Source organism: Schistocerca serialis, chromosome 1 (genome assembly GCF_023864345.2).
Source record: "Schistocerca serialis cubense isolate TAMUIC-IGC-003099 chromosome 1, iqSchSeri2.2, whole genome shotgun sequence".
NCBI lineage: Eukaryota > Metazoa > Arthropoda > Insecta > Orthoptera > Acrididae > Schistocerca > Schistocerca serialis.
Window position 1 is genome coordinate 201,462,341 of NC_064638.1, and position 13,900 is coordinate 201,476,240.

The following is a 13,900-nucleotide window of genomic DNA, read 5'->3' on the forward strand; positions in this document are numbered from 1 at the left end:
CTGGACCAAAACTTCTACTTGGCTCAGAACCAAAGGGTCCTGATCATTTCTAGAAACAATGCTACAGATTTTGGTGATCACTGGATTGCAGCAAGGCTGTCTTCTCAACCCAATATGTCAGTCAGTGGGTTGATCGAGTATGGCCTCAGACACCAAAAGACATGCAGTGTTCTTCCCAACACTTGCCAGAATTTGCAGTTGGTTGCACCCTCTACCCTCAATGGCTGCTGTATCCTATTCAACATGTTGAATGAGGCCTCCATGCATAACAAAGACCGCACACGGTGATCCCTTCCAACCCCTGCTGCCATTTCCCTATGGGGCACATTTGTGTTTCCTTGACCTTCGCACAGGACACAGCATGTTTCCAAATAAGTGAAGTGTGTCTCATGGGCTCAGTAATGGAAGACAGCAGATCAAATTTATTGGTTAGGTGAATGGATTTAAAACCCCGACTTCTCCTTGGTCCCTGCCTCTCACATACATGGTCTCTAGACCTACCACTGGCACGCCATTAACAGTCAAATGGATGACTAGTGATATTCTGTGCAGACTATGCAGCAAATTTCTTACCCTCATTTTTATATCTCAAGTAAGAATCACGATGATAAAAGTGATTAAGGTGCATATGGAGAAGTGATTAAGGTGCATATGAAGGCAAACATTCACTTATCCCATGTTCCACAGATGAATGTGATTAAAAATGGAGTGAGTAATATTGGAAAAATCAAACATCTTAAACTCCAGGTAGGAGTATCAAAAATGTAAGAAAAGACAGATTGCTACTTACCATAAAGAAGACATGTCAAGTTGCAGACAGGCACAATTAAAACACACTTACATAAAGCTTTCAGCCATGGGCTTCATCAATAAATGACAGACACAAACCATTCACATCACACACACAAGCAGGCGCACCTCATGCACACATGACCCACAGCTCCAGCATCTCGGGCTGGAATGCGGCTATCACGTGGGATGCCAGCAGCAACCTGGAGGGGGTGTGGAAGGGAAAGTGACAGCTGTTTGTTGAGAGGAGAGAGATGAGCACTGTCTGGTAAACTGTGCAGGGACTAGACTGCCAACATATGCAGTGTCTGCAAGTTGTGGAACAGGGAGATGGGGAAAAAAGGAGAGGAGAGGGGAAAGACCATATACCAATATAATGTATTGGTATGACTACCAACCAGCTGTCCACCAGAACGAATGGCCACCACCAAACTGTGGCCAAGCACCCAATGGCACAACATGCAGCTGAACATAACACACTTTATTTCAATGACTACTTCACTACCAAAGCTATCTGGATCGTTCCCTCCACCACCAACGTTTCTGAACTGTGCAGATGGGTGTTATCCTTACAACAAATTCTCCACTCCCATAATAGTCCCGGCCTCCAATTGCCAAACATCCCTGCCCCACAACCCTGACGTTGCACCTGTTGGCAGTCTAGTCCCTGCACACTCCACCAGATGGCTTTTGTCTCTTTCCCTACCCATACACAACTACCCCTTCCTACTATCCCTTCCCCTTCCTCTTCTCCACCCCCTCTAGATTGATACTTGCGTCCCATGTGATAGTAGCATTCCGGTCCAAACTGCTGCAGTTAGCAGTCATGTGTGCATAAGGTGTGTGTGCCTGTGTGAATGGTGTGTGCATCTCTCTTTTACTGATAAAGGCTGTAACCGAAAGCTTTATGTTAAGTGTGTTTCAGTTGTGCCTGTCTGCAACTTCATAAGTCTTCTTTACGGTAAATAGCAATCTGTCTTCTCCTACACTGTTAATGTTGGAGAAAAAAAGTATTCTTTAACGTGCACTAAACAGTGGTTAGCAGAGTATACAGTTAGATGCTGGTAGCCACGAAGCTTTCTGCATAATTAATTAAACTGTTCTGTTCCTTTCTTTTATTCTGTTTTGCCTCTTGGATTGTTATATTTTATGCACCTCCTCTGTTTCGCAAATACTCTATGATCTGTTCCACCTCTGGATCACAGGGTACCAGGCTCAATTCCCAGCCGTTCCAGAGATTTTCTCTGCCCATGGATAGGGTGTTTGTGTTGTTAACGTGCACTAAACAGTGGTTAGCAGAGTATACAGTTAGATGCTGGTAGCCACGAAGCTTTCTGCATAATTAATTAAACTGTTCTGTTCCTTTCTTTTATTCTGTTTTGCCTCTTGGATTGTTATATTTTATGCACCTCCTCTGTTTCGCAATTACTCTATGATCTGTTCCACCTCTGGATCACAGGGTACCAGGCTCAATTCCCAGCCGTTTCAGAGATTTTCTCTGCCCATGGGTAGGGTGTTTGTGTTGTTCTCATCATTTCATCACCATTCAGGAAAGAGGCAAGACTGGCAGTGAAAAGATTGGGAATTTGCACGGGTCCTCTTAACCACACTATTGTGTGCATCACAAAACAAAATCATCATCATCATCATCATCATCATCTGTTCCACCTAGCGTCTGTGTCAACACATTTCTAAGTGACCATGTACAGCTACTTCATCTCAAATCTGTTCTGTTGCTGTCCATTGATTAATATTCATTTATGCATGTTCCATCCATGCAGATATTATCATTAGTAGAATGCATTCCAGTTTCACTTCACATATTTGACTATTCTTCGCTTTCTTCCAACATTCTCTTATCTTCAGGAAGGATCCCAAGTTCCAAATTATGAAGAATTATACTGGTTTCCTGTGTCACATTTTACCACTTGCCATTATTTTTTTGATATGTTTATTTTTGCATCAAACTTTGCAGAGTTTGATCTTTCATTTTTGGATATATACTCTAATTTCCTTAACATACAAAATCAACGCATGTATGTTGAGTGACTTGTTATCTGTTATAATGCAAAACACATTATTTGATTTCTCCAGATGAGTGTCAACAAGATTTTAAAACAGTTGGTGTGTTTTTAATTTTTTTTCACACATAACAAAATGACTCCAGGATGTGTGTTATAACACTGTGTACTATATAATACATTGTAGCTTTTGGAGATACATTTGAGAAGCTAAAGAAAAGAATCAGAATACTCTGATGATGGTCAAGTCTTGGTAAAATTAGAGGGGTGTGTATATAAGAAGGCGAGTGAGGAGGTGATGCACAGTAGCACTGAATAGCATACCGCTTGATACTCCAGCCATTAACATCATTCTGCAGCTTGTTTCTGTAGTATATACTTCACCGTGAGCATAAAATATTTAACAATGAGTTTCACATAATGTACATATGTACAATAAGGGTATTTGGTCATTGTAGTTTTCATTCTGGGTAACATACAGCAAACGTATTACGTTAACAAGCAGTAGCTCTAGTTTTCTGCAAGCATATATTTTTCAAAAAGAGATAGAAGCAGAAACACACTCCCCATGTTGAATACACACCAACCCTGCCAGGTGTCAGAGGGGAGAACAACTGTAGCATGTGGTGTGAGACAGACACAGAGGTGCTCTCCACAAAGTATTCTCCTTCTCTGCACAGAATGCAACACACACTCATGTTCTTTCATGGACACCACTCTTGTAGGGTAAAGAAAACAGTGTTTTGTAACATGACAGCTCCATACATCCTGTGATATATGTATCTTGTGCTCATTCCATTAAAGAGAAAATTCAATTCAAAACATTGTTACTGACAATGAACAGAATTGGCTGCCAGTATATGCCATTGGGAGACTCACCTCCAAGTAGTGCTTATAAGGAAATATAAAAATATTTCACAGCCTAATGTCTCCCCTCCTCGCCTTAGCCATTCTTACATTTGCATTTGTCAAACTTTTGTTATATTTTCATTTCTTTACCTTTTTATTCTTTTCTACTATGGGTCCCCCACCACCTACACTTCTTTCTCTACCTTCTTCCTCTCTTCACTCTTCTTTCTTTCTATTTATTATTCTACATTCACGCTATTCTTCTCACAATTCATTCTCTCTTCTCCTTCTAACCCACTGGCTAACACTGGTCCTTCTATCATTTTTCACTCGCAGCTGGCATGACACTTCTTAATGCACTGTCTTTCACCCCCTACTCTATCTGACATCTTTCCTTATCTTGGTTTTTGTGACCCACCCCTCTGCGGAACATTCCCTACCAAACAAGAACAAAATTAATGTTGTTTATAAGGAAATTAATGTTGTTGAAGCTAAGAGTGTGGTGATCTATTTTTAAGTATTTATATCCCCAGTAATGGAAGGAGTGTCTCCTGAAAGTATGTTCTGGCAGCTATCCTGTCTGTCTGTGCGTTAATTACATGTGTTTGGCAAATTATAAATGGGATCTGAACAGACTACAGAATGACACAGTTAGGTCAGCATACAACAAACAAACAAGCATACATGGCTACAGTAGACACACACACACACACACACACACACACACACACACACAACCAGATATGTTGAAGAAAAATGGGGGTCTTCGAAATATAACATTCTACGAGTAGCAAATTAAACAGTCAAGACACGGAAGACAAAGCATAAACAAGAACAGAGTACAGAAAGAACAATAACAAAAATAAATTTAAGATGTAAGCAGAAACAAGACAAACCTGAGGTAGGAGAAAGGCAATACAAAGCATTGAGGAATGAAATCAACCAGAAGTAAAAAAAAGAATAAACAATTGTTAGAGGACCAATACAAAGAGGTGAACGAAATGATCAGCACAGCAAAGCTGAAATGTACCTATAAATCAAATGCACTGGAGTCCAAAACAAAGATGGAATAGTATTACATGACCAGAAATAGACAAGAAAAATGTGGAAACACTAAAAAGCTGTATGCAGGAAATAATGAAGATCTGCAACTGGAGAACGCTGAGGAAGTTGATCCAAAACCGGAGGGAGATGGTGTATGATGACTTCAACATTTTTGTCAGGCAGCTAAAACCTGGGTAAGCCACTGGAATTGATGATGTACGATCATCAAGGCTGGTGGAGAACAGCTACACAAAGAACTGTTCCACGTCACACAAGTTATGTGAAAAAACTGGAGAGCTCCAACACACAGACTTTTAAAAAATATGTACAAGGTCAATACTACAAAAAGAATTCCCAAACTGACATGAACACTATAGGACTCCTAATTTGGTAACAAATGTCTCCAAGATCTTGACCTCTATCATTCTAAGGTGGATCAAAGGCAGGATAGATGCAATGATCATGGAAGACCAATTTGGCTTTTGAAGAGGTGTAGGCACATGAGAGGCAGTACTTGCTTATGATTAACTCTTGAGAAAAGGCTGAGGAAGGCTGAAGACACATAATTGCCTTCAGCGGCTTAGAAAAAGCATTTTTAACAGTAGCCTAGTGACAGCTTTCCGAGATTCTGACAGATGGTGGTATAAAGTACTTACAATAGTGCAGAGACTGTGAAAAGATTTGGAGAACAAGAAGAAGAAGAAGAAGAAGAAGAACGTATAAATTCAGAGGGCAATAGATGAAGCTATGGAGAACATAGGGACTATAGGTGGAATTAAAGTTCATGGTCAGAAAATAGACATGTCGAGATTCGCTGATGATACCGCAGTGTTAGATGTAATTAGAAGCGATGCTGACCCCGATGGAAGCTACTCTCAGCTCTTCTTATAACACGAAAATTAATAACAGAAAAACAAAAATCTTAGTGGTGAGTAGATAAAACACCATTGCCCAATGCTCACTTGATAATGAAAGACTGGAGAATGTTCAATCCCTTGCCTACCAAGGATGTAAAGTTACATCAGACAGAAGATCAATAAAGGATATTGCAAGCCAAATCCATCAAGTAAAAGCTGCTTTTAACAAGAAAAGAAACATTTTTACAACCAGTTGCATAGACAAACATCACAGGATCTCATCAACACATTTATTTGGATTTGCTGTACAGAAGACAAATATGGACACACAGACACAGTGGTTAGCACACTGGACCCACATTTGGGAGGATGATGGTTCAAACCCACGTCCAGCCATCCTGATCTAGGTTTTCCATGATTTCCCTAAACCATTTCAGGAAAATGTCAGGATGGTTCCTTTGAAAGAACACGGTCGACTTCCTTCGTCATCCTTCTCTAATCCATGGGACCAATGACCTCGCTGTTTGGTCTCCTCCCCCAAATCGATCAACCCACACTCAGAGAAGCAGACAAAAACAAAACAACAGTCTTCAAGATGTGATGATACCCTAAGCTCAAGATTTCCTGGGTAGACAAGATATCAAATGAACAAGAGCACCACAGAGTGGAGCAAGAGAAGTCATATGTTTCAAAACTTATCCGACTTAGAAGGGACACATGGGCTGACCATCTGGTGAGATATGATTGTATCATTGAAGGGATAGTAGAGTGGAGAACACAAGAGGCAGACTGAGACTAGATTCCATCAACCAGATCATTGATGATACCAGCTGCAACACCCATACCGCTCTCAAGAGCAAAGCTAAAGACAGAAATGCATACCGAGCTGCTGTTAACTGATCTGATGGTTGCAAATCTAAGAAGAAGAACAAGATCAAAAATATGAAGTGAATGGAGTGAGATCAAAAAACATGTATGTAACAGAAAAGCATTTGCATTTATGCGTAGTTGTGAGGCTAAAAATGTAATAATTCATCATAATTTGAAACTTCTATCTCTTCTTTTGAAACTACAGGAAATAAGAACACCTATCCAGAAACCCTGCAATGTTTGCTTGACATGTGGAGCAAACATGAGAAGAGAAAAGTGTGTATATTCCTTAGTCAACATTATCAAATTGGTGAAAATTCAGGAAAACTGCGGGATTGGAAGATTCATGGAACTGTTTGTACTGTTGCCTTATAATTAAGGAAAATTAAGTTTTGGGTAACAACAATCAACTGTGTAAAAGTGATTTACGTGCGTTGAACAAAATTATATTAACAGTCAACTATGTCAAAGTGATTTATGCGAATTGAACAAAATTGTGTTACTGTCATACTAGTAATTTGAATAACAGACAAAAAGATGCCACTTACCCTATGAGCTGTCAATGAAACTTGTTGTTTCAGTGAACCGAATCCATTTCTTAGAATGTACTGTGAAACAGGACAAATAAATATCATAATTATTAAGAAGATAAAATCAATATTCTCCATAAACTAATGTTAAAAGTACATAACTTACCTTGCTGGAAAGACCTAAGGGGTAGGCTGAGCAGAGGGACGAAACAGTTTTGAAGCAGTTCTTTGAAAGTGGTAACATTTTCACTGTGTGTCACCTCAAAATCAAAATTCAAAGCAATGCTGTTACTCTTTTCTGCTGAAAGAAAATCATAAAAAAGGGAAAAATAAAGAATATTAGTTTTCTTCAATTCATAGCAGAACAAAGCATAAAAATATGATGTTTTATGGGTGTCTCAAAGCAAAGCAGTTCTTCACAAAGAAAATAATTGCTAAAACAGTAGTCTGGGCAACAAACAATCCAGTAACATTCTTGCTATGCATAAATAACCTCCTATCTCATCTCTCTCTTTGGTCTAACCCTGCGCAGGGGCATAGTGGCATCACGTGGTCAGAGCCTTGCTAATCTGCCTCCACAGAGCTCTGTCTTGGGCATTGTGACTTGCTTGCTGTAAGCCCATCCTGGTCAAGCTCTTAATCTGGTTTATCCAGGGTAATGGTGCGCATCCTCAAGGTCTTCGGCTGTTGACTTTTCCCTCTATCATTGTTCTTTCCATTGCCTTTTGCCAATGTGAGCTAAATTTTTCAACAAATTTTGGTTGAGAAGATGATCTAGAGCTCTCTCAGGATCGATTCATTACTTCGATGTGCTGTCCATGGAATTCGAAGTAATCTTTTATAGCACTACATTTCCACAGAATGAATCCTACGATGATCCAAAACCTTCATCATCCAAGTTCCTGCTGCATAGCTCATCATAGGGGAGATTAGAGCCAGATGAGGGTGAGCTCTGTCTTGACAGTGACAGAGGCATCCTTCCAGTTGTGAGCAAGTTTTGCTGTTGAATTTCTCACAGTCAAAATGCACCCATGGATCTCAGGCTCACAATCTCCAGTATCTGACAAGAGACCCCAGATACTCAAACCGGCTGATGACCTCATAACCAGCAATATCTGTGATATCAGGTCTGTTGTCTTTAGGACAATCTGCAATCATCACTTTGGTCTTTATATTGTTGATTTCAAGACCTTATTCTCTGCTTCATTTAGCCAACCTTCACATGACGGTTTTCAGTTGATGCTCATCTGTTGCAATTTTCAGAGTGTCACCCGCCTACTTGAGACTATTGATTTTTCTGCCGCTGACAATAATGCCACATTGTACCATTCTTCAAGAACATCTCTTATAATGTGCTCACTACATGCACTGAACAATGGTGGAGAGATAATAATGCATCCTTGTCTTATGCCAGCATTAGTAGGAAAATTATATGAGGTGTTACCGATTCTTACTGTCGCTATGTTCGAAAAGTACAGTTGCCATATCAGGTATACTAGGTGTCTCGGCGTATCCATGTCAATGAAGATAGTCCACAGCTTTGACTATTTCATCTTGTTGAAAGCTTTCTTGTAATCCATGAAACACATGAACATTTTGGTATTATATTTTCCTACCTTCTCAATGAGCTGTCAGACATTTAGGATCTTCTCATGAGTTCCATTGCATGGAATAAATCCAGTTTGTTCAGCTGATAATTGTGGATGTAAGAAGGGCTTCGGCCTCTCATTCAATATAGTGAGCATCATTTTACTGCATGGGAAATAAAGGCTACTGTTCTACAGCCTGTATGCTAAATTGGAGAATCTTTCTTGAATTGTGGTATGAAAATGGAGAGGCACCATTGATCCAGTCAATTTGCAGACATCCAGATCTTTTGACATAACCTATGTGCGATGCCCACACCCATGTTAGCCACGTTTTCTTAGGACTTCAGCAGTAATTCCAACCTGGCCTGGTACCCTCTGATTCTACAACTTTTTCAGTGCATGATCCACTTCTGTCTAAGAATCGCTGGTTCAGTGTCAGTTGTGCTCTGGTATCTTGACATTGGTTGTGTGTCTTCAGCAAACAGGTTGATGCAGTATTCACTCCACACTTTAGTAATACCTTTTGCATCTGTGATGATATTCCCTTAGTTGTCTTTAATAACTGAGTCCTGAGTGAAAACTCCCACACCCGTGCCAAGCACTTCACATTGTCATATAGTTCCGGGCTGTGGTTCTCTGTTGCACTGAGTTTGAGCTCTACGCAAATTTTGTTAATTTGATCATTTTTGTCTTTCCTACAAGTATGTTTAATTTCATTATTCACTTTTTCCATAATTTGTTCTCATTGTCCTGGATCTATGACTGTAAGCTGGATGTTAAGTTGCCTTTCAATCAAAGCCAAAGTTTCATTTAACATCTAGTGTTATCACTACACCGTGGTGTTCATCTTTGGGATTTTGTTTATTACACCTGTGATCTATTTTCCTGCTCTCATTCAAGCTATGTTGCAATTTCTCTCTAGGTCAGGAAGTCCAATTCTTCAAAGTACTTCTTGGAATATAACTGGGTCAGCTGCTGCCAGCCTTTTCAACTTCATTTCAGCCACTGGTTTATTCAGCTTAATTCTGATGTAGGCCCTCAGTAGATGGCGATCAGATCTGCATTTGACACTAGTTTTGTTTTCACTTTGCGCTAAGAGGTTCTCCATCTCTTATCAATAAGGATATAGTCAATTTGATTCTCATAATGTCCATCTGGGGAGGTCCACATAAAGAGATGGTGTTGTTTGATTTTTAAGCATGGTATCCATTATGGAGGAGTAGTTGTCCATTGTGAACTCTAGCGGTCGATTTCCTCACTCACTGCGAATTTCATGCTGCATTTTGTACCTCGTATCCAAAATCAATCCCAGTAGACACACATTAACAGAAGGAATAGCAAATGAACTTTTCACAACTGTTATTGATTGGTTCATTGTAATTTTACAATTTCAGCGACATCTGCACTGTATATGATTGCTCGTTTTTGTGGTGAAATCACCAGAAAGTTAGTTTACTTTCATGCATCCATTTGCTAATGTCATATGAGATAATATTTTGAGGTAATTCCACAAGTAAAACAAATAGTACTCATTCTACAGAAACCGGATAGTATCTGTTGTATATCTTTGAACCTAATGTAGGAAACAGATTAAAAAATAATAAAAACTTATATATTACTGTCTATGTATTAACACTCTCAACCAGTAGCACAACCTTCCTACTGCAATCTACAAATAAATGGAACACGACAAAAAGACCGTTTACATACACCATGAACTAATAAATGGGACAATGATCCACATGCTTATTTCCTGTAGTACTAAAATTATGACAATTCTGAATGCAATTGGAATACTGAACATTTTAAACTTTGTGTGCATTTTTCATAGTGTCACTAACTTTTCAGGTATGAAAATGCTACCTTTCTTATTGCTTATTTCATTTAATGCTAGCTACATAATTATAAGAATCATAGTTTAATTTCTAAACTACACATCTGTTCCATGCATTCTCTAATTGTCTACTCAATTAAAGCTGTCATACATTCACTCAAATCTGACTCACAACGAAGAACATTAATACATAGATACTGCAGCAGGTTTCCTTCGTGGATAGAGCTGTGCTGTCCCTTTAACCCTTCAGTAACATTTAACTTGTCGTTAACCACTTCAACCAATGCAATTTTAAAGTAATTACATTGGATATCACTATAAATAGTTACTCCACAGGCTTGATCAATTTGATATTCTGTACATGTTGTTCACATATTGTCCTGACATATTTTCATTCAATAATGTCATATGGAATACTATTCTTGGGTAGATAATCTTTAAAGAAAAAAGTCTTTATCGCTCACAAAAGTGCTGTAAGAATACATGTGGTGCTCACCCTCAACCTTCTTGTAGACATCTGCTTAAGGAGTTAGGCATTCTGACTACTGCTTTCACAGTATATTTAGTCCCACATAATGTTTGTTGTAAATAAACCACTCCAGTTCAAAAGGAAAAATGATATAAAGTTAGAATAGCAGACAGAAAAATGACATTCATTTCTACAGATTAAGGTTGACTACTGCACAAAAATGGGTGCACAATGCTGTAACTAAAATTTTGTCCATTCACCTGGAGATACAGAATGTCTGAGAGACAGCAAAGTAAAATTTGAAAACAAACTGAAAATGTTTTGTAATGTGAAAAAATGTGGTGGGTAGGAATTACTAACTCACATCTGTATATTTAATAATAATAATAATAGTAACAATGATAATAATAATAATAATAATAATGAAAAAACATTATCTCATAAAGTTTCAGCCTGTATGCATATTTACAAATTAATTTACAATGTGAATGTAAAATGACTCATTCCACAACATTATGATTTACTGTGCAAATTATAAATGGAATGTCAAACTAAGTAATGAAGCTTCATTTGTATACCACTTGGCTATTTGGCAGCAGTGTCAGACTACCTAGTGAACTTAAAAGTAATCCACTTATATTTCTCAATAATATTTCCATGATGGGCACAAGTAAAACAACTCATTTCAAAGCAGTGAAGTTCAAAATTAATATTGTTTATGTGAAAGTGAAGTGTCATTTCTATTACCTTTTACAGGGGCAGACACTTTTTCGTGGTGTCTTCCCATTCACAAATGCACAAGCTTTGTCTGTCAATGAGACCTTCCATACACAAGTCTGATAGACATCACTGTCTGGAAAATAATAAAGACTCCCTCCAATAACGCACATGTTGACACTCTCTCTCCCCAAAGAGACTTTACATCTATTTCCTACAGTATTTCATCACATGTTTGCATTTCATAGATGGAGTCAATACATACAAATATTACTGAGTACGTATTTCAAGCAGCACCCTCCGTCGAAGTCTTGAGAGTTTCGCATTACCAAACCTCCAGCTTACATGATCATAATTGACAACGCATGATGTAGTAGTAGCATTAGTAGTAGTAGGGTAGTGGCAGCACCATAATATTTTTATTAATCCTTGGATCATTTTTACAAGGATTCTGGACATGAATGATATTACAGTTTAAGAACAAAAAACAAAGTACATAGTCACAGATCTAGTTTGACAAGGATGAGACAGGTGAGGCTATGGCCTTATACTAGGAGCCACACTGGCAGCTGCCTGAAGTAATTTAGGAAGACCATGGACAACTTAAATCAGGCTGGCTGGATTGGAACTAGACCCTCTATCCCCTCAAATACAGGACCAGTTTGTTTAAAATTGATCAAACTATTTGGTTTATCCCTGGTGTACAACAGTGTCGTTTCATCATCTTTCAAAGAAATTACCCCATTACGTAAAAAGCTAGTTCTATACCATCCATTCACTTGGAACACATTTTAGACACATTATTTCATAATGTACTTTAACACTATGCACAATATCAGCTGTGACAAGTTTATTCCTTGGCAAAAAAAAAAAGGAGTTTAAGTTGTATGTGCAACGCGGTCCAAAAGCATGATACATTACCTGAATGTAGAGGGTAGCCGATTAAACACACATACTTGGGTTGCAGTCAGTGAAATGTCTACATCACAAAATCAGGTGTTATGAAAACAATAGTTAAACAGTGTAGTCACTGTATGTAGTAGTAGTTTTATATTTATTCTTTCTTAGTAAATGTAAGTTCGGTCTAGTTCTTGCTCCATGGTGATGAGCATGAGCTGTAATTATCATGGTTAATTTTGATGTGTGTAACACACTGGTAAATGTATTCATATGGTGTAGTTAAAATCATTAATGTTCTGAGCAAATACGAGGTGCGGCTAGAAAAAAACCGGACTGATGCTGGAAAAAACATTCATTTGCAATTATTTACAATTTCATGTTATCTCCTTCAATGTACTCTCCTCCTCGGTCTCTACACCGCTCCATACGAATTTTCCACTGTTCATAGCAATGCTGCAGATCATTTTCGGTAAGTCCATACATTACTTCCGTCGCTTTTTCTTTTACTGCTTCAACAGTCTCAAATCTAGTTCCTTTCAAAGCTGACTTGACTTTAGGGAAAAGAAAAAAGTCACAGGGGGCCAAATCAGGTGAGTAGGGTGGATGATCTAAGATGGGAATGTTGTGTTTTGCCAAAAACGTCTTCACTGACAACGCACTGTGAGCTGGGGCATTGTCTTGGTGAAGGATCCATGACTTTTTTCTCCACAAATCATTCAGTTTTCTCCGTACTCGCTCACGTAGGGTAGCCAGGATGCTAATGTAGTAATGCTGATTCACTGTTTGTCCCTCTGGTACCCAATCAATGTGCACAATCCCTTTGATGTAAAAAAAAACAATCATTGCCTTGAATTTCGATTTTGACATTCGTGCTTTTTTTTGTCGTGGAGAACCAGGAGTTTTGCAATGCATCGATTGGCGTTTAGTTTCGGGATCGTAAGTAAAAAACCACGATTCATCGCAAGTAATAACATTTTGTAAGAAGGTGGGATCACTTTCAATGTTTTCCAGGATGTCAGAACAAATCATTCTTCGGCGTTCCTTCTGTTCAATTGTGAGACACTTTGGAACCATTTTTGAACACACTTTATTCATGTTGAAACTTTCATGAAGAATCTGCCTAACACTTTCATGGTCAACTCCTGTTAACTCAGACACTGCTCTGATTGTTAAATGGCGATCTCGTCGAACAAGTTTACCGATTTTTTCAATGTTTGCATCAGTTTTTGCTGACAATGGTCTGCCAGTGCGAGTGTCATCACTGGTGCCTTCGCGGCCATCTTTAAATCGTTTAAACCACTCAAACACTTGTGTTCACGATAAACAATCATCGCCGTACACTTGTTGTAACATTACAAACGTTTCACTTGCAGATTTTCCTAGTTTGAAACAAAATTTGATGTTAACACGCTGTTCTTTCTGTACACTCAA

The 13,900-nt window shown here is 38.6% G+C and overlaps 1 protein-coding gene across 5 annotated transcripts in view; it reads right to left on the reverse strand.

Annotated features, from left to right (window-relative positions):
• LOC126465421 (cytochrome c oxidase assembly protein COX15 homolog) overlaps positions 1-13,900 on the reverse strand; it is a 106,046-nt gene that overhangs the window by 77,351 nt on the left and 14,795 nt on the right. For 3 of the 5 annotated variants that reach the window (XM_050096308.1, XM_050096305.1, XM_050096304.1), the window contains 2 exons: positions 7,127-7,258; positions 6,979-7,038 (listed from right to left, as the gene is read on the reverse strand). In XM_050096308.1, the coding sequence (XP_049952265.1) occupies positions 6,979-7,038; positions 7,127-7,204 (138 nt within the window). In that variant the 5' untranslated portion in view covers positions 7,205-7,258. Of the gene's footprint in view, positions 1-6,978; positions 7,039-7,126; positions 7,262-13,900 lie in introns of all 5 variants that reach the window. The other 2 variants (XM_050096307.1, XM_050096306.1) reach the window with 1 other exon arrangement.